Source organism: Centruroides sculpturatus, unplaced genomic scaffold, assembly GCF_000671375.1.
Source record: "Centruroides sculpturatus isolate CEXI.00-Female unplaced genomic scaffold, Cexi_2.0 scaffold1990, whole genome shotgun sequence".
Classification (NCBI taxonomy): domain Eukaryota; kingdom Metazoa; phylum Arthropoda; class Arachnida; order Scorpiones; family Buthidae; genus Centruroides; species Centruroides sculpturatus.
The window spans coordinates 28,555-50,840 of record NW_019386132.1 but is presented as its reverse complement, the minus strand read 5'-3'; the positions used below and the strand labels follow the sequence as shown (position 1 = coordinate 50,840).

The following is a 22,286-nucleotide window of genomic DNA, read 5'->3' as shown; positions in this document are numbered from 1 at the left end:
AGAGGTGAGAATGTGCAGGAACTGCCCCCTCCTTGTTTTGTTTATTGATCCGATCGGCTCATGGCACAACTGCTTTTCTTCTAAGAGGTGTCAATGAGGTATGCGGTGCCCATTGTTTCCGTTTCTATCTTTTACGTTATTCCTGATGACCGCGAAACACGCGGAAAGAGATAAAAGAAATCTAGAAAATTTCCCTACATAATAGACTCTATTGATGAAAATTACTGTTAAAGATGGAAACATCCGAGCTCTCCCCTCTTGTTGTTCTCCCCGTTTACAGGTCAACGAACCCATAATATTGTACGCGATCGGACAAGCTTGTTTTTCATATTTCCGCCATTTTACCATTGAACAGGTGGAGTAAGTTAGCCCATTGTAGTGGCAGATGACTATATACTATAGAAGTATAGTTGGGTATGACAGCAGGAATGGCGCCTGCCTGTCCTTTAGCCACGACATTGGGTACTAGTACGACACTCCCATCAATCACGGGCCCGCCTTGTTATCTCCCGTTTTTTGGGAGTGGCCTCCATGGCTGCCGGGTTAGGCCTTTTGTGTGAAACACCGGAGTCGGGGGAGGCTGTAAATCATAGACACAGGGGCTTCACCCTCAATAGTCTGGTCAGTACTCTACCCCAATACCGTAAAACCTTTTTGTCATGGTGATTATTTCGCCGAATTTTCTCGAAATTGTGCCGTTTTATTACACTCCTTGTGGTCCGATAACTTTTTAAGTGATGACTGTAACGCTTTCCGATCGACTGTACTATTTTATGCACGTTCCGGATCCTTACACGCATAATCACCATACCACCGTTCTGTAAATACTCTAATAAGCGCCCAATTTATGGTCCCGCAGCTTCCAAAATTCGAATTTTAATAATTTTTTTTTCCTATATGCGTAACAACGGGGTGGCTGCATCGTTTTTTTTTTTTATTTTCTCCAGCAAACGAGTTAGTTTCTGCGGGAGTCCCGACTTAACATTCTATCAAAGTACCTAAAACCGTATCAATAGAGGCACTCCTTAAAAGACACTAGAACCTGGAAACACGGAGGAACCGAAGCTAGAAGTTAAGTAATAATAATAATATGATTATTATTTAAAAAAAAAGATAATAATAATTTAAACATTTAAGCTTGAAACGAAGAGTGGCAGAGTTAATAAATATAAATCAAATAACATAATCAGAAAGTTATTCATTTATCAAAGTCCATAGTCTGAAAGGCGGTACAGTCGGATGTTAGAATGTCTTAACAGAGTTGAATGACAAGATAGTCATACAGAAGGTAAGGAAGGAGTGATTGAATTATTTATTGGGATGAAGCCATCAGCATCATTGTGTATATGTAGGGAGGGACGATTGCAGTTGGGCGGACATCATTGGAGTGGACTCTTAGGCCGGGGCAGGTGGCAGATTATGTGACAAGTAAACTGGTTAGGACACGTGATTCCGGCTAGAAAAATCATGATAAAAATGTTGCCGGGAGTAAGTTAATGGAGAGTGCCACTAGGGGGCCAGTTAGGGGACGCCCCAGGGACGGTGACCGGTCAGAGGGTAGATCGACCATGTGCACGGAACAGCCGGCGGCCAGGCTAGGGCACCGGGCTACATTCCAGCTGGGCCAGCGACTTGGCCTTGGCCACAACGGCATTGGAGGCGGTCTGTGAGCAGACTAGCCACTCAGAGCTGGCCGCCACTGTACGTTGGTAACCCGCCTTATGATGTCTCTATTGGAGCTGCAGCACTGCGAGCACAATGTCTGGTTCTGCCATTAACTGATACTTCGTCTTCCTCCTTAATGTAAGTAAGGCCCGTTTTTCTATGCCCGTTTCGTCCCGATCCGCTTTAATACCTCTTCATTTATTCAATTGTTCCCTACGTTTTTTAATGTCGTTTTCGCTTCTGGCATTAGGCACTTCTCTAGTTCTCTATATGGCCACTAGGGTCTATCTTTCATTGACTACATCTTAATCTGCGATGTCTAGTGATAACATCCACTTAACGCCTGCTGGTCACGTGACTCAGACGTCCCTATTACATTCCGCTCCAATTTTCACTCACCAATCTTCTCGTAAGCCATAAGATAGCTCCGAATTCGTAATAAGTGAGTTTCCTTTTACAATTTTATTCTAAAATTAATCTTTTGGGTCCGTTTTCTCAATTCACTTTCGCAGAAAATGCCCTACTGATTACTTACCACCCTCCTTGTTTGTGTTTTTGTGTATAACCCGCATAGCGCGGGTCACACCTTTAAATGTCACGTTAACTGTACAATTTTGTAAGGCCATGGAATGAATTTGCAGCGTTTTATTTCCCCCCTTTTTTTCCCTACAAAACTCTAAACAACAACGAACGGAAGAGAAGGAGAAAGTAAACTAGCTCTTTGCAGTCAATCTATATATAGATTAAATATAGGTTGCTTACGAAGATTTACTTTATTTTTCCACTCTTATATTAGAAAATATCAAATTTTGACTCTATAAAAAGACTAAAAAAAAAAAACATTTCAATTCTTAAATTATCCCTTCTCCTACTTCACCCCTTTTTTACAAAAATAACAAAAGAGAAGAGGCATCGTATACCAGAAAAAAAAAATCATATATATATATGTATTATTAAAGAATTTTTGCGACATTTTTATAATGGAATAAATTAGCCTTTGAATTCCAACACAAAAACTCAGCATACGGTCTTTTCCTATTATCTAGCTTCTGTATCTACTGCATGTTCACGGTTGACATACAAAACTGCATGGACAAGAAACTAATAACATTCCTGAAACCACTGGCGTAAAATCCAATTTCTGTAGTCGCCAACTCAATAACATACTTTATTGTTAACTCCTAATGTTACATACCAATAATATGTAATGGCTCTCTACGCTTTAGAGGTGTGGAAAGAAAGGTGCAGGGGGAGAAAAAAAAATCTCTCTCCTCTCTCTCTCTCTTTCTCTTTCTGCAGGGGGATTAAATAATAACTACTAAACCAGAAAAAAAAAACAGTAGTGGAGACTGAATTTTTGATTAAAAAGTTTTTTTCTGGTTATTCTTAGGCGTGTATCTTCTAAATTATAGATGCTTCAGCTTGATGTGTTATTATACACCAAGATGAAACATGTATAAGTATACATAGGTGTACATATAGTCTATATATGTTTTTATATATGAAAAATTCAATTAATTTACTTGATTTTTGTAGTTTCTAATGTAATAAAATACAATTTTTTTTGTTTTTTTTTGCTAGTTTTAAAGATAGAAGTAGAGTTTAGAAGAGGGGGATTTTTATGAAGAAGGATAGAATTTTCAACTAGTTTTTCAATCATTTTTGCACCTCCTTAAGCANTTCACTAGTTTTAAACATGAGAAATAGTTTAGAAGAGGGGGATTTTATTGAGTAGGATGGGAGGAAAATAAAGTTTTATTATTATATATTTAATTATAATGACATAATATCAGTTTTAAATAAGATATTATGATATAATTTTACTATAAAATTATTAAAATTTTAATTAATTTACTTGATTTTATTAAGATTGAGATGAGACATAGATTTTAGAAGAGGAGAGAAATAAGAGGAATAAAAGAAATTTTATTTTATATATTATAATTTTAAGTAATATTATATTATTATTTAATAGTAAAATAATATAAATTAAATGTATTAATGAAAAAAAAAGACATTTTATAAGCTTATAGAACACATCTTGATAGAAATAAGTAGTAAATAATCAGAGATAACTCATTTAAAAGTTCAGTTAATTAATTATTGTAATTTAGAATAAATTAAAGAAGATATTCTAATAAAAATATATGAGAAAGAGCAATAAAATTTGTGTAAATTAAAAGGGGGGATTTACAGATAGAGTATAGAAATTAATCTTAAGTTGTCCTTACTATGAGAGGATTTTAAGTGATAAAAGACATAAATTTAATTAGTATACACTTTATTTTAAGATTAGAGAGTTTAAAAAAAGTTAATTTTATGTCATTAATAACTGAAAACTAATGCGTTTTAATTATATTTAAAATTCATTTTTGATAAGATTATCCATGGAAAAAAATATATATGTATGTGCATAGGAAGCTTATTAATTTTGTTTTTGTATGAGAATAATTAAAGTTATGGGAAGATAAATTAAGCATTAACGTATAAGTGACATTGGCTTAGACATCATCAAAAAAAGAATTTAGAATTTTACTGTAATCCATTTAAGTGGATTATTGATTTTAATCATCGTTCATCAAAGTGTTTTAAGAAGTTTTAAAATTATTTCTTTTAATTAGCGATTGATATTTAATGTTAAAAAATATATTCATGAAAGTTTTTCTTTCATTAATTCCTAGTTTTCAATTCTCATTAAAGTTCTTTCATTTTTTTTTTTAAGGTTGTTATCTATGACTAATTAATTCGGCTTCAGTTAATTAATTAATTAATAGCGTTATTTACCACATAGTTTTTATTGTAATTAGAATTTCGCGAGTTATTTTATGCCATTTATGTTAGACTTTTTGGGAAAAGAATCGATGTAAGTGATTGAAGAAAAGTTAAAAAAGGAAAAAAAAGGCACTTGAACCGCTCTAAACTTGAGAATATTTCGCAATTTTCTGTTAATTCTGTTCTTAAAATCGATTAATTTTTGTTAAAAATTCACTTTAATGTTGAATTTCGGGTGCTAGAGAAGTTTGGTCCTAGCTCTATAGGCTTTGTATATAAGATTATACAAGTAGACCCCCCCTATAACACTTGATTTTTCCGTGTTATATGAATTCCATGTTGTACGAGTCACTTAGATTTTACAAATAAGCGTACCGGGCTGTGAAAGGCTCGCGTATTTGTAAAATCTAAGTGACTCGTACAACATGGAATTCAAATAACACGGAAAAATCAGCAGTGTTATAGGGGGGTCTACTTGTATTCGTGAATTGTAACCTATGAAGCTTCTTGCACTTGATTGTAACTTAGAATAATGTAAATAATTGATGTTAGATACTTTAAATTATAGTAAATTTGTGTTTAAGTATTAATTTAATTGATTTACATGCAGCTTGTGTAAGGTTAGAAGCGTTATTAATACTTAACCCCTCTTGATAAACAAAGAACAGACTGGCATTAATTAAACCGTCTTTTAAGTCTAAAAATCAATTTTCTATAGTCTTACACACAATAAACAAGTCATAACATGTTTTTTTCGAGTGTTATTCTTAATTATGACAACTCGAAAATAATAATTGTGCAATATTTAAACTTTAATTAAGATTTATATAAGCTTAAAAACATACGAGAAAATGGGTTCTCAACAAAAGGTACACAGCGCCTGAAGGTAGTAAGTATACATAAAGTACAATAGGCCACTTACAAAGAATATATTTTTTCGCTCTCGTTATCTTAAAGTACGTTTTATAAAATATAAGAATGGCTGTAATTTATTAAAAATTACGGGTAAATATATAAAATATTTTCTATAATAATCCTATATTATAACTTCAGGTTTTGGAAGTCTAGAAGGGAAGACATGTAGAGTGTTGTATTATGTCTGATGGAGCCTCATTTCGGTAAGTCGTTTCTTATTATAGACATCATTTTCGGCAATTTTTTAACTCCCGAGTGTGTAGCACAGTTTTATTATGTTTAGATATCTGTCACGCTATTTTTAGAAGAAAATATGGCGAATTTTTCAGCCTGTCACCGCTTATACTATTCTGCCATTTATTTTGTGTAAAGTAGAAAGTTACATCATGTCCGACGTATTTTATCGCTTAGTTTTTGAACTAACTTGGCGACGTTTAACCTAATTAAATCGAATTTTTTCTTCCTAATTACTCGGTTCTTATTTAACTGTATATTGATGTGTAGTGTAAGGACACTTTACTGTATCTGTATTTATTCATTTCTTTTTGTTGTATTAGTAAAGCGTACAGTAATATACGATTAATTACTGTTTAAAAGTACAGCACACAATACAGGCAATGTGAATTTTGACAAAAAACAAAGTTCCAACTGTATTGGACTGTATGCTTTATCAATAATGGTACTTATACCAGCAATACTTTCCATGGTAATTATCAATGCATGGAATATTTAGCATTGTTAGTATCAATTACTTACTAATAATACTTCAACTGTAAATATTTGTATTGATACTTACCATGGAAAGCATTGTTGGTAAGTATCAGTAACATTCAATTAGGCTATACTTTGTCAATAATGGTACTGATACCAATAATAAATATTCATTTAATACTTACCAATGATACATTTTGATGGTAAACATTACATATTTATGAATTGTAAGTATCAATAACATCCAATGATACTATCTAATAATGGATACATGTCATTAAAGCATCAATTTCTCAATTTTAAGTCATGCTTTATTAATTTTATATGTATTAAAATCCTTATTTATTTTCTAAAAGTTGTCATTTTTGCTTTTTATGTTTATAAAATGCAATTATTTTCTAACTTAATGTAATTTTAATGGAAGAAAAAGTCTAATATTTTTTGACCATTTCATCGTGTTTATCTATAATATGGAATCTTTATTAATTTATAATTGTTTAGATTATTATTGTGATATTTTATGATATGAAAAATAGTGTTAATATCAGCAATATTTTTTTTTTTCTAAGTAAATTAATTTTAATTTCTAGCTTTCTGTATATTTGATACTTGTTGATAAACTAAGGATTTTCTGTGGGCAAAATTCAATATTTATTTATGATATTTTATTGTTTCACAATCATTTTTTGCACTTTTTGGCTTTTACAACATCTAGAAATGACTTAATCTTTGCTTAATTTGTGTGTTGAAGTATGAAAAAATTACACATTACATTACAAAATAATTCATAATTTTACTTATTTCTGGATTTTTTATTGTATAATTTTATATAAATTAACTGTTTTTTTAACAAATTTATAACATTAGAATTGTATTTTATACCTTTTTTTTTTCTTTGGATAGTCTGGTCATAATTTAAATGAGATAAGAAGAAACTATTTATATAAATAAAACTTTGTTCATTTTAATGTTTATACTGTTAATTAAACTTCCTGATTATGTTTACTTTATAATATATTAAATTTTTATGAATTTTATATACAAAATAAATTATTTTTAATATTATTCGAGCAATTTATCTAACTCTAAACCCATCAACAGAAGTATAAAAAATGTATTTTTAATGCTATTTTATTACTTTATTAGCATAAAAATTACAGAAAATTGCAGAAAAATATGAAAAGAAGAACATTCTTCTTAACATAAAACATGACTGAAGCCTTTAATAAATGAATTATTTACAATAATGTGTAAAAACAAAAGTTTTTAATTTAAAAATAAGTAAGAAATAGCTGAATATAGGTTAATGATATTTATAAGAATATTTAATAGTAGAAACAGGGAAAAAAAGAGCAGTGAGAAACTATTTTGTAGTGTCATAATAGAGACAATGGATTAGTTAGGGAAATCTGGGAGAAGGTTAAGGACAGGGGCCCAAGAGGGCAAGATGGGACATGTGAAAAGGGATGGGTATAGGATACATTTAACCATGGACCAGCTGTGGGCTTGTTTCTCTTTTATCAATAAAACTTTTAACTAGTTAAATTTTTATATTATATCTAAGATTGGTAATTAAGCCGAATGTTTGACATCCTTTCTCCATGAGTAATCGATGATAATGTTGTTTATTACTTCCTATGACACTATATTTACTTTAAACTCGACTTTGTTTACAAGTAAAAGAGTACACCATCTGTAAATTTGTACATGTGTATCCGTTTATGGCCTTATGATATTAATATTATCGCATTTAAAGACTCTCTTCCCCCATTTAACTTTCATCTGGACGTTAATTATTTTTCATAACTGTAAATGAATTAAAGAAGAATTTTCTGAAGAACTAGTTCTTGTTTTTTTTTTTTCTTTCTTTCTTTTGCCTTTGATAATTTTTAATGCTCTTAGGCATTTTAGTAATTATTACGCTGCATAATATAGTTGTAGTATGTTGTCAATTAACATAAAAACTGGCTTAATGACCCTTTACACGTTAAAAGATGTAGTCGTTAGAGGTCTATCAATAAGATCATTCATGGACATCATAAAATGGGCTTTTAAAATGGATGAAAATTTAGAAATTTCGCTCGAAAAATATAAATTTGAAACACATTTAATGGTGCATCTTGTTTTTATGTACGTTCCGTGTGTGTACATTCACTGATTGTAGGAGAGTACAATGATATTCTATTTGGTTTTCTATCATTATATCCGTACTTTAACCCACACAAAATGTTTCTGTTACGTGTGTTAAGACGAAACGTGACTACCATACGCGTGATCACGATTTTTAGTGGTATCTAGTGATAAAGATATACCCGTTTCAAGCATAGAATTTGATTGCGTGCCAGCTAAAAATCAGCTTCAATCTTCCTTGAGGTATGTCACTCTCTATAAGCCAAAGCACCCTATAAAGATACAATTAGTCATGTACGAATGTCATGAAATTTTTTCAGCTTTCAATAAGATAAGTCTTTACTTTAAACGGTCTAGTTAATGACCCCTGGTTGCTTGGATTGACCCTCGCCAAGTTCACGCTCAGCAGAACTATTTAGTGGTCACGTTAGCCATGGTCATTGTCGAGGTTATACGAGTCGCATACCTATACAAGATTTTTAGTTATGATAAGCTTTTATGGATATAATTCATGGATAATTAATGTTTAGCTAATCGATGTTGAGCTTCGTTTAAGAGCGTTTTTTAAAGGGATTTTCTTTGGCATTTTCGGGTCAAATAAGAATTTATCAATTAAAATTTCAAGTTATTTTGCAAATTCAATATAACTTTATTGAATTTGCAATGCGTTGATTTAATAAATATTCCTTTAAATAGTAAGAGATACTCTTCTGAGTTAAATTTGGAGATATTCCTCTTAAATTGAAGACATCCCTGTTTAACTGAGGATACGTTGCAGTTTAAAGATATTCATCTAAAATTATAAGATAGTCCTTTAAAAATGGAGATAATCCTCAAAAATTGGAAGATATTCTTCTTAGATTGAAGATATTCTGTATAATTGACGACATACTAAAGTTGGAAGATAATCCTCTAAAGCTGAAGACATACCACGTGAAATTGAAGATATTCTTCTCAATTTCAAAAATTGAGATCAAATAGGGCATTCAAGGCGCCATAATAAAGATGAAACAGATACGTTACGCTCCATCAATTTTAAAAATTCAACAAAAGAAAAGAATCGGAGAGGATCACTAAAACGCTTGACAGACCATCCGAAACCTCCATTTTGGTTAAAGACTATCTAGAAAAAGAATTTACACGAGTTTATTTCATTTAAAGTATCAGAAAATCGGAGAGGAAAGGAAGGAAAAAAAAGGGGAATTGCATCCTCTAGGCTTTAGCCACTACAGAATTTTCTACCCTTTGCACCTCATTTTGAAGAATCGTAAAATGGCGACCTCCTGACATTATCTTGGAAGAAGTAAAATTATGCAATTAGTAGCTTAAAATAATCGCGAAATTTATCTCTTCCGTAATATAACAAAGTCTACTTTTTAAAGATTATTATTATTATTATTATTATTATTATTATTATTAATTTTTATTTTAAATAATTTTCCAATAAAAATTTTTAATTGGTATAATAAGCAACACTGTAAATTAACCTAACCTGTTTTGAAATTTAATCACTTTATTAAAAAAGATTCTGCTTCCGTTAATAATTATTTGAACACGCAAAAGTTTTTAAGAAGTTTTAAAACTAGTTGCGTGCATTTGAATGGATGTCCTTTGTTGATTTAACTCATTTTTTCGTATGTATTAAACACGGGTTATAACTAACCGCTCGCCGATAATACGCCGCCATTTTTTTTTTAGTCTTTGAAAAATGGCCGTTAATCAACGAACTTATATGATCGATTCGAACAATCTCACAGACTCTAGCTACCGATTAAGATCACTCGTTACTTTCCGAACCATAATTGAGTCTCGGGGAAAAAGAAAAAAAAAAAAAAAATCCCCAACGATCCCGCCCATCTACCATCATCCACATTTGACACGTAAGCACGAGATCACATTTGACACATAAAACATACAAAATACACTCAGGCCTATGTTTAAAATAATTTATATTCAAGATGATCTCTCTTCTAGTCTTTTTTTTGCTCTCTCTCTCTCTCTTCCTTTTCGAATTCTTCATCACCTACAGGGATGCTTCGGAAAAATATATTCCTCAATTAACTCGGATTAGTGTCGATTATGTTAATGTTTTTATATAAAAATCTTAAAATTAGTAAGATTTATAGATTGTATCTCGTTTTAGGTTCATTTAGATGAACTTTTTATAGTAAAAAAAATAATTAAAATTTTTTTTTTTTTGCTGTCTCTTTATTTATTAACGCGCGCTTCTCTCTTTCTCTCTCTCTCTCTCTGTCGCTCACGCTCTATTCATTTTTATAATAATAAGTTTTCGTGGCCGCTCCTTTAAAGTTTAATTAAAAAAGTTTCCCTCCGCATTTAGGAATGCCGGATGTTTAAGTTATAAAACTCAAAAATGTAGAAAAAAGTCATTAATTTTACCGGAAGGTGTTTTGTAACATAAACCAAATTTATTTTCTTACGTATTTTTTGACTTTTCCCCCCCTCTTATTTTTATAAGGGAAGTTTCTGGATAATCCTATAAAAATTCCCTTATTTTTCTTTAAATATTTTAATAGGAAATTTCCCTTTTTATGAACGATAAAACGTTCATTTAAATATTATTATGTCTAGTTTCTATCGTTAAAGTAAGTAATAACGTTAGATTAAAATGCCGAAAACATTAAAAAAAATTTTATTTAATTTTATTTTATTAAAATTAATTATATTTTTTAAAAGAAAATATTAAAATGTGTAAATTTAATTGGAATTTTCACACGAAAGTCGGAAATTCGGCCGAAAAATACATCGGAAATTCGGCCGAAAATATATTGTACGTTTCGTATTTCTGGACGTGTAAAACTTTAAAAAAATAGGATAAAATTATAAAGAAAATATAGCAGAAAAGATAATAAATTATTTTTCTAGCCTAGAAAAAGTATATTTATACTTCGAAATTTCGTACGAAAGCCGAAAATACACGCATAAACATTCGATATAACTGGATGTATTTTCGGCTTTCGTACGAAAGTTAGAAGTATAAATATACTTTTTCTAGGCTAGAAAAATAATTTATTAATTTTTCTGCTATATTTTCTTTATAATTTTATCCTATTTTTTTAAAGTTTTACACGTCCAGAAATACGAAACGTACAATATATTTTCGGCCGAATTTCCGATGTATTTTTCGGCCGAATTTCCGACTTTCGTGTGAAAATTCCAATTAAATTTACACATTTTAATATTTTCTTTTAAAAAATATAATTAATTTTAATAAAATAAAATTAAATAAAATTTTTTTTAATGTTTTCGGCATTTTAATCTAACGTTATTACTTACTTTAACGATAGAAACTAGACATAATAATATTTAAATGAACGTTTTATCGTTCATAAAAAGGGAAATTTCCTATTAAAATATTTAAAGAAAAATAAGGGAATTTTTATAGGATTATCCAGAAACTTCCCTTATAAAAATAAGAGGGGGGGAAAAGTCAAAAAATACGTAAGAAAATAAATTTGGTTTATGTTACAAAACACCTTCCGGTAAAATTAATGACTTTTTTCTACATTTTTGAGTTTTATAACTTAAACATCCGGCATTCCTAAATGCGGAGGGAAACTTTTTTAATTAAACTTTAAAGGAGCGGCCACGAAAACTTATTATTATAAAAATGAATAGAGCGTGAGCGACAGAGAGAGAGAAAGAGAAAGAGAGAAGCGCGCGTTAATAAATAAAGAGACAGCAAAAAAAAAACAATTTATTAATTTTTTTACTATAAAAAGTTCATCTAAATGAACCTAAAACGAGATACAATCTATAAATCTTACTAATTTTAAGATTTTTATATAAAAACATTAACATAATCGACACTAATCCGAGTTAATTGAGGAATATATTTTTCCGAAGCATCCCTGTAGGTGATGAAGAATTCGAAAAGGAAGAGAGAGAGAGAGAGCAAAAAAAAGACTAGAAGAGAGNGCTGCAAACGTTCTCCAGGTTATGCTGTAAATGCCCTTCAGATTATGCTGCAAACACTCTCCAGGTTATGCTGTAAATGCCCTTCAGATTATGCTGCAAACACTCTCCAGGTTATGCTGTAAATGCCCTTCAGATTATGCTGCAAACACTCTCCAGGTTATGCTGTAAATGCCCTTCAGATTATGCTGCAAACACTCTCCAGGTTATGCTGTAAATGCTCTCCAGGTTAAGCTAAAAATTTGCTCTCCAAGTTATTCTGTTTAACCTTCAAGTTATATTATACTATTTATAATTTCAGTAAAGCTTTTAAGCCCATAAAAATGCAAAAAATCCAAAAGAGTAATGTTCTAACGCTCAGATTATGCTGTTTCTGCATTTCAGGTTTGCCTGGAAGCTAGAAAAGATAATTTTTTCCAAAATTTTTCTCTACTTTTTATCTATTTTATTTTATTTTCTACAATAGAAACACAAGAAAAAAGAAAAAAAATAATAATGTAGCTTTGAAAGTACCAGTTTTTCAGCTTCATATACATGATTTATATACAATTTCACGTGGAAAAAAACTCCAAATATTTCTAAATTTACAAAATAATAATATAAAGAGCGAAAAATAAACAAAGATAAAATTCTATTACCAGATATTATCGTTCAGCAATTATTATTCTCTTATACATAAAAATATAAGTCGAGTCAATTAGCATGGTTTTCTATATACTCAAAAGACAAAACAGACAAACAGACAGACTTAATTTAGCAAGAAGATCGCATTTCGTACGGAAAAATCCGCGAAAGTAGTTAAATTTAACCATTTTTTTTTTCTTTTTTTTTAACGTTAATTAAAGCCCGTTTAAGAGCGACAAACACAATAGAAGCTTAGAAATCTCCAATAAAAAAATAAAAAATAAAGGGAAAGGAAAAGAAGAGTGAAAGTTAACGATGCTACAAAATATAGCCTTAATCTGGAGAACATGCTATTATTGTTGAGAAAAGAAACAAAAACGTAATGGAGGTTAGAAACTGTGTATCTGTGTGGGTGTTGAGGCAAGGTAAAGCGACTGGTATGATTGTGCGCCGCTGGCAACATTGTCTGTGTTGTGTGTGTGTCGGTCAGGGTAATGTTAGGGGAGAATGGGCCCACTTCTATGCCGCCATGATGATAACTTGATTAGACTGCAGCAAACTAATGTCTTTATCATTGAAGCGACCACCATGTTCGTTTTCAGAACTCCTCGAGTACACGTTACGTAAAAGAACGTTGCGTGCCTCCCTTTTATATAATATCTATAAATTTAATCGTTACCTTATCGAATTTATTTAAATTACTCCTCTTTAATACACTTTTAACATAGGAAATCGTGGGAATTTTTATTTATATATATATATATATATATTTTTTTTTTTTCTTCTTACGTATTTCTAATAATGTTTTGGGTTTAAGTTATGTATGTAGTCGTTCTGTGTTGCTTTCTCTCTATCTCTCTGGGGTCTTTCCGAGCGAAAACCTGGTCCGGTAGGTACCATTATAGAAGTTTAGGGGTTGGGTAAAAGTTAGTGGAGTTGAGTTTGCAGATGGTTGAGGACCGATCACATTTCTAGTGGTTTTAAGTTACACACGCAAGTGTTAAAAGCAAGATGACCTCTGTCGTCACCTTTGTCACACTTCGAATGGTTGTATGGAATCTTGTGCTGAATTGCATGTTCGCATCGGTTTTTATTATTGTCATTATGCCATTTTGGAAGCTAAACATACTATTTAAAGTCGGAACTATCAACCTTATTTATAATTATAGTAACTTTTACGACAGGCGGAAACACTGTAAAGATTTTTTTACTTTTCATTTTCTAGTGTTACTCACGCGTTTTTGGATGTTTAAAATGGAGCCAAATGTATGGAAATTCGAGTATAAAGTAGTTTTTAATATATATATATCGAGTGGTACGTTAAGTAAATTCAATTACGTGTAAGGAAAGGACCACCCATAAAACGAACCTGCCTTAATTTCAAGTCTCAAAAAATCCACCCAAACTACATCGTTACTAAAGACATAAGTTTTAAAACTGGTACAATTAATGCAGCTTCATCTATAAAGTAGGCATCCGGTGTTGAATTTTAAACGGGGTGCAGTTTTATTTTCTCGAAAAAAAAAATAAATAAATGACTTAAGAAACATTACATTTTAATTATGACGTATCAATAAGACGTGTAATTTTAATTAATATATCATATCCTCATAAAAATATCTGATAAGGGACTTGCGATCATAACACACTCCAAGGTGATTTTTATGCATTTTTATTGACAGATTTCATCACTTACCCACTATTTCAACTCTAAAAAAAAGGGGGAGGGAAAGGAACTCGTTTCTCACAGGGCGATCCCCCCTCCCTCCTTTAAAGAAGTAGGAGACGAAGTGAAAAGGGATGTAAAAAAATTAACAAAGTGATCATCTATTAACTGTTAGTATTACCTCGACTGCATACAGATATCATTTAGCCTGAGGAGTACAAACCCCGTTTCATTGAATCGATATGCTGGTCCTTGTACGTGCTAATTACCCTGTCTCTACCGGACAGGTAGAATGACAGAATAATTACTCTCAAAGACTACTTACTTTGCTAATACTTGGGTGGTCATGAGGAGTATCCGTCTCCAAAAAATGATCAAGGGCTATATATCTTGGAAAAACTTTCATCTATATATAAAAAAAAAACCCATAACATGCTTAAATTTATTATGGGCCTTAACTTGTTTAAATGAAGTCAAAATGATTCCTAATTAATATGGCAACGCATGTTAATCGTTGTAATGTGGTGCGACTTCAAAAAATCTCTTAATCTGTATTAATGGCTTCTAGTTTCTCGAGTTTACAGGTTCTTAGGCAATCTACTTGACCACCTGGCAACGATCCTTTCTAGTAATAAGAACGTAAAATCCCATTATGATGGATTTTGTTAGTCCTTTGGGCGTTTTATATGTTTACAGGGGGGTTTTTATCGTGTAACCACTTATTAAAATTTGGATCTAGATGCTTGTGATATAATTTAAAACCATTAAAGAAGCCGCCTAACGTGAAGAATTGGGTCTCCGATGATGCTGCGTGGCTCCCTTTTTTTTTTCCTCTTCTTCTCGTTCGTTGTGTGACGTTTAATGATTATATTTGGCAATCATTGATCCACCGATCGAATGAGAATATTTAATGGATGACCCGCTTTCTGATGGATCTATTTCGAATGATCTTTTTTTCATGAGGAAGTTTACCTATATTGGGAAACACCTGCCTAACAGCGGGTATAATTTTTTGACCCTGTTTTCTTTTTTACCTAGCCCTAAATATTTCTACCACCCCGAGATGTAAAGATTCCGAGAAGGGCGGAAAATTTTCGAAGGTAAAGAAGGCCTTCTAAGAAAAAAGAGACTGGGCTTACACCGTGCCCATTACAACACTGTCAAACCGTAAAAAAAGACAGGAAGACCGCCCTATAGATAGTAATCAGAGAAAGGCACCATTGACTCAATTGTTGGCAAATTTTGAGCCCGTTCCTTAGAAATTCGTGGCTATTTTCTTTCTTCTTCTTCTTCGTCCAATCATTCTATTAGCACATTCCATAACAATAATTAAACTAAATACCTTTAAAATGGTTTTTAATGAGGATCTACTCGTAACTGTACCTTTATTTAACATAATTTATCATCATAATTGATGCAAATTACCATTTTCCATATTCATAAACGACTTATAAACATTATTGTACTGTATACAATCGTGCATACTTTCAATCCCTTCAGACCATTCGTAATTATAATTAACTTAAATGCCTTTAGGAAAGACTCAGAATTGTTCTAGTAAATTAAAGGATTTTACAGGGTTTAAATTCGTTTAATTCTTACAATCAATAATTAAAATTAATACCCTTAAAAACTGGTGATTCTTCTTCAGAACTTACCAATTTTTTTAAAGGGAATTTCAGAATTAAGAACTCATGATTAACCTTTATGCATTGAGATAACATAATTTCATGCCATAATTGATGTAAAATTTCACTCAAGGGTTTAAAGCCTGTGAGAGAGCCTTCGGTTCTGAAGGCTCATTTATATTAATAGTGAAGAATGGAATTGCTCTTAACAATTAACACATTCCACAGATTTAAACCATTAATTTGAATTCCCATAAAGAAAATTATCAATTTATGAGTGAAAATGATAATTGTGCCAATGTTCCTAATTAAAAATTAAGGATATAATTACAATTAAATATTCTTCAGATAACATAATTTACATTTTCCATATTTATTGCTGATTTATAAAGAGATATATTGCTGTATTCTATATACTCAAAGCCTTGAAAAAGAGATAATTTATAACTATGAATTAATTTAAATGCCTGCAGAAAGGATCATGATTAATATTCTCCTTAAGAATAAATAGATTTGAATCCTTTAGTAAAGTGATTCATTTTTTTAAGGATTCAATTAAGGATCTAATTAGAATTAACTTTTATGCTTTAGAAAGATTAATATATTTTATAATTGTACATAATTTAAAGCTCATATAGGAGATTATTTTACATTATAATTAATTTAAATTCCTTTAAGATCTGATTGAAGCAGGATTGTTCATAACAATACTTAATTAACTTCATTGCCATTAAAAATAGTGATGCTGAGAAGATCCCTGATGCTTGAGATGTAGCATAAATTAGTTATGATTGATGAAAAATATTAATTTATCTTACTTATAAAGGAAGATAAGTTTATTTTATGCAGTCATACAAGCCTTTAAGAAAGAGATCATTTGTAATTAGTTTAAAAAAATCCTTAATTAAGAAGGATCATAAAATTAGAAATGCCTTTTAAAAAGTAACACATTCTGTAGATTCAGATGCTACAGATGTGAAATCATTTTCAATTACAACTGATTTTAATTCTTACAAAAAAGAAAAAGAAAAAAAGATCATCACATTCCACAAGCATAACTGACTTTGATGCCCTTAAAAAAAGGGATCACAATGGTCCATTAAGTTACATGTATTGCGTAATTATCTCGAAGCAAAAGGGAGAAAAAAGCAGCAGCACCGTTCGGGTTTTTTTTTTCTTTTTTAGCCGCATGACTAACTAACATCGCAATCAACCCCAAAAAATATGATAAGTGGATCCATTCAAGAGGATCTTTTATTTATTAATCTTTCTCATGGACGACGTATTCTAGTATCTACATTTAAGAATGAATCATCCGAATACCTGATACCTAATACATATGTGTAGATATATCGGCATACTTGAATAAAGAAGAAGAAAACAATGAGCATACTGTTAAACAAACGGCAGGTGGATCGTTAATTTCAACTTTAACAGTCTTGTAACACGAATTCCGCCATTTTTTTTTTACTTCACCGCTAGCGATTCTGTGTATAAATTTATAGAGAAAAAAAAACCCGCGGGGTAAGTCGAAGTTTAAAACAAATCCGCGATACCTTTCGTTAACACATCTTTCAGAACAAAGGAGTTGGTGAATTTGTGACGTTTTTTTTTATCAGTTATTTAACATTAAAGTAAGATTCCCGTATACGAAAACTATGGAATAATACATTTTTTTTAAGCAAGAAAAAAAAAAAGTACATTTTCATCATTTCGTCTGCAGTCATTGTTTCGGCACCTAACAAATATGACAGCTTCTTTGTCCCTAGCCTGATTGATTAGGACAGCGAACTTTCAGCCTTCATTATATATCCAACATCTATTAATGTTCCTTTCGGATGATTTGTTCCTTTCTATTTCGCCAACCAAATCTTCTTCTTAAGCAGAAGAAAAAGAAAAAAAAAAAAAAGGTTGCACCCCGATAGCCGCGGACAGGTTCACAAAGCAGATTATGTTCGGCTTAATACATCATGTGCCAAGGGCTACCCAACCTAAAAATCCCTCAACGCCAACGGAACCAGAAGAGAAGAAGAAGAAAGAAAGAAAAAAAAAGTCCCTCTAAAAGTTAAACTAAGTGATCTACTGTAACTAGAATCGTCACGTAGTCTTGCCATCACTTTCATACCACTGACTTACATCTCGGATTTCATTAAAAACTTTGAATGTATTCCGCTCGGCCGCCATTTTCCTTATCGAATTTTGATCGCTTATCTATTCTAGGCCAATTATCTTCGCTACCACTTACCGATCCGTGATACGACTTAATCTATAAACTTCTTATAACTTTACAACAAAAATAATTTTAAGGTCTCAATGTTTACATTATAATCAATTATGAAAAAATATTACTCTGGGAACGTAATTATAACCTGTTTGATTATGCAAGCAGGTGCTAGAGGATGTCCTAACACGGCTTTAGTACGAATAATTATTCGTGTGTACAGGATACACACGTTTACTATACACTACAAACTTGTAGAATAGATAGCGAGGGGTGCTCCTTTCCTGTTTGATTTTGGGAAGACTTAATAATTATTTTTTTTTTAACTGTAGAATTTACTAAGTAACGCTAGCACTCGGACGAAGTAACGACTTGTTACTTGCCTGCAGATAAATGAGAAAGCTAGTTTACTAACCCTCCGGACTATTCTGGAATCCATCAGTCAGCTCTGACAGGTTCCCTCTCCACTCATTGTCGGAGAAACTATCCCATTGAGGGGGTCTGACTGTGAAAACTTAATTACACTTATCCTGCAGACACAGCGTGCTAGAGTGATCAGCATTCCACTGAAGAAGCTGCATAATCAAACTGGCCGTGCAGGATGGGCTGGGTTTTCAATCTGTCAAACTTATGCATTATGTGTTTATTCCCTTTATAACATTCGTGGTTGCGGAGATGCGGAAGTTTTCTTTNAAAATTCTATTACCAGATATTATCGTTCAGCAATTATTATTCTCTTATACATAAAAATATAAGTCGAGTCAATTAGCATGGTTTTCTATATACTCAAAAGACAAAACAGACAAACAGACAGACTTAATTTAGCAAGAAGATCGCATTTCGTACGGATAAATCCGCGAAAGTAGTTAAATTTAACCATTTTTTTTTTTTTTTTTTTTTTAAATAAGTTTATTATTGTTGTTGCGAAGTTCGCCGAGTGGACCTCCCCAAAATGTAGGCTATTTTTTTTTCTCTCTCTAAGATGCTCCCTTCGGTTGTAGGCCATTCGATAATATATCGATCTTTCATCAATTTTTAATTGTTTACCATCGAATCTGCTGAAAAATAACCTCCCCCTAGAAGATACGAACTAATGAGAATACATTGTTGTTTACTGCCTATTATCTCAGTTCGGAAACGGGCATTTACAACAAGACCCCTCCAGTAAAGTATCGCCAAGCTACTATTTGAAATTTTATCACGAACCCGTGAACGATACCAGGGAGCACTTCTATAATAAGACATAAACTAACAATAGGTTTAAACCGTGTATTGTTCCCCAACTCTCCCACATAATCTACTTCTTTAAGTCGCTACAGTTACAAACAGGTTAGAAAAGAAGATTACCATCACGTAAATACATCATATTCCAAGGAGAGTTTTGGGATTAGGAGTACAAATAGGGCTACTTAAGAAGTTGTATCATTTTCAAAATCCCCGAATGATTATAAAATTACTCCGTTAAATCTTTAAACTGTTTTCAATATATTAAATTAGTGTTTCGTCTTCTTCCATCTTTGCTAAAGCGTATTGTTCTACTGAATTTCTGAAAGAGAAGCGAACGATTTAAAGAACAAAGACACTGAGAAACCCACTTTGAAAGCTGATATAACTTATATATATATATATTTTTTTTTTTTCTTCTTACGTATTTCTAATAATGTTTTGGGTTTAAGTTATGTATGTAGTCGTTCTGTGTTGCTTTCTCTCAAGTATAAATATACTTTTTCTAGGCTAGAAAAATAATTTATTAATTTTTCTGCTATATTTTCTTTATAATTTTATCCTTCCTATTTTTTTTTAAAAAAAAGTAACTGGAATAAATGCTACACAGCGCGCACAGTCAAACCTTTGAACAAAGGCCACTGACAGAAACATAAAAAAAAAATGTCCGTTCTTCGGAGGTGGCGGATGTTAGCAGTTTATTTTGTGTGCATTTTTAAAAAGAAACGGTTTCCGAAAAAAAAAGACAGCCGCCGTTTAGAGGTGGCCGTTGATGGAGATTCGACTGTATGTGTATATATATATATATATACACATACAGTAGGTGTATATATATATATTTGCATTTTTTTATAAAAGTACAAAATAAATTGAAGTCTTGTTATATGCGAAAATATACATTATTTTCCTAAAAATTAAGGAATTAAGTTTTTTTTAAAAAAAATATAGACTTATATACAGTAAAACCTGTGCAAAACGGAAACCTGTCTAAACGGAAAAATTCTTCGAAACGGAGCGATTTTGTATGTTAAAACGGGGGGGGNAAAGAACAAAGACACTGAGAAACCCACTTTGAAAGCTGATATAACTTATATATATATATATATTTTTTTTCTACTCTGAAGCAGTTAAACTAACTTCTGTGTGTCTGTTTATTTTTCAGGTTTACCGTTCCAGTTTCCCAGTGCCTTTGCCACCGTCCACACTCCTATTCCAGTTGATCAGAGAACTCACGAAGGTCGCTATGTTTGGGAACCAAGACTTCACGCATTTACTCATCCTTCTCCTAGGTAGGAAGATCACGTTTTTTTTTTTTTTTTAACGTTCTATAGGCCTGTAACTAAATGTTATCCTGGCTTGGGTTGTGCATCAACCTCTCTTTTACTTGACATATGGGGTGCAAATGTGGGTTGCCTCGAGTAGTGCCTAGTGGAGCGGAAACAGAGTGGGGCCCATTTAATGGCCGCATAATCACTATTATAGATTAGCAATTAGGAGTTGTGATCACGCATATATTATCGCAGATACGATCGTTTGAAAATTTCTTAATTTCTTAATAAAATGTCATTTTCTGGGGGTGTCTTGTAGCTTAATTATATCTTAGTACAAAGAAAGAGAAGCGAAATTATTCAATAGAATCGGTAACACCTTGCATTTTCTCGAGATTAAAAACAATTGAATTATAATAATCTTAAGTAAAATCTATGTAAATGGTAAATTTGCGTGTTAGAAATGTAAATATTAACATTTCTTATCATAAAAGAATGGCATGAAAGAGGTTTTCTTTTATGTATTTTTTTTTAAAGTATTGTATTTAGATTTGACGACGCCTTTAATATCTTATACGGTCGAACCTGTAATAACGGCCACCTCCAAATAGTGGCCATTTCTTCAGGATTCTTTTTTTAAACGAAAAACAAAGTAACTTCTATCAACAAAGACCATTTTTTTCTTTCGCAGCGGCCGTTATACAGAGGTTTGACTGTAAATTATATAAATTTACACTTCGCAGAATCTTTTCAAAGTTTTATAATGTTTAAGAATCATAAAATTAATTAGATGCAAGAAGATTCTTCAGTAAGTTATAGAGTTACAGAAGGATAATCCTTCAAACTCCATAAGATGTTAAATGTAAACCTTCTAAATCTTTTCTAGAAAGTTTAAAAATTAAAATTCTATAGAAAGTTAACTCAGTATATATTAGAGGACCCGTTCAAAGGTCTTTTGTAAGTTAAAAAAAAAAAGGTAATCTGTCAATGCAACAATGATAACTTATTTCTATCGGCCACTCTCATAATTAAATTCTGTTACGCTTTCGCTAGGTCAGAACTTTTAAAAAAAGAAAAAAAAAAAAATAGTAAAGTCGTGTCCGAATTTTCTTTTTTTAATTGGAACTTTGGTAGTTTTATGAGCCGTTCTGTATAATTAGCTATAAATTTTTTTTCTCTTCTTTTCTTTTCTAGACTTGTTTTGATGAAACCGCAATTCTTTGTATGGTTGTATCCACTTATCTCTCTACAACAGTAACTTATTCTCTCTCTCTCTCTCTCTCTCTCTATTTTTTTTTTTTATGCTTATTTTTTCTACAATTGTTACTTCCTTTCCGAAGAAACAATTATTTATCCAACTCTGACGATTTAATATGAACATTTTAATTACTTTCGTGTAAAAAAAAATCCGGTTTTCTTTGCTCCTAACTCGATACAAGATCACTCGAGTAATATACATTTTTCTATGAGTACAGGTTAATTGCTTCCGAAATATGATACACCAAACCTCAGCCACGTAGACAAAA

The 22,286-nt window shown here is 31.6% G+C and overlaps 1 protein-coding gene across 3 annotated transcripts in view; it reads left to right on the top strand.

Annotated features, from left to right (window-relative positions):
* Positions 1 to 1,245: 1,245 nt before the first annotated feature.
* LOC111613745 (transcriptional activator GLI3-like) overlaps positions 1,246 to 22,286 on the top strand; it is a 44,217-nt gene continuing 23,176 nt past the window's right edge. Inside the window, exons 1-3 of one of the 3 annotated variants that reach the window (XM_023355094.1) lie at positions 1,246 to 1,288; positions 5,491 to 5,555; positions 20,655 to 20,781. In XM_023355094.1, the coding sequence (XP_023210862.1) occupies positions 5,540 to 5,555; positions 20,655 to 20,781 (143 nt within the window). In that variant the 5' untranslated portion in view covers positions 1,246 to 1,288; positions 5,491 to 5,539. Of the gene's footprint in view, positions 1,289 to 1,540; positions 1,804 to 1,948; positions 2,108 to 5,490; positions 5,556 to 20,654; positions 20,782 to 22,286 lie in introns of those variants that run through there. The other 2 variants (XM_023355092.1, XM_023355093.1) reach the window with 2 other exon arrangements.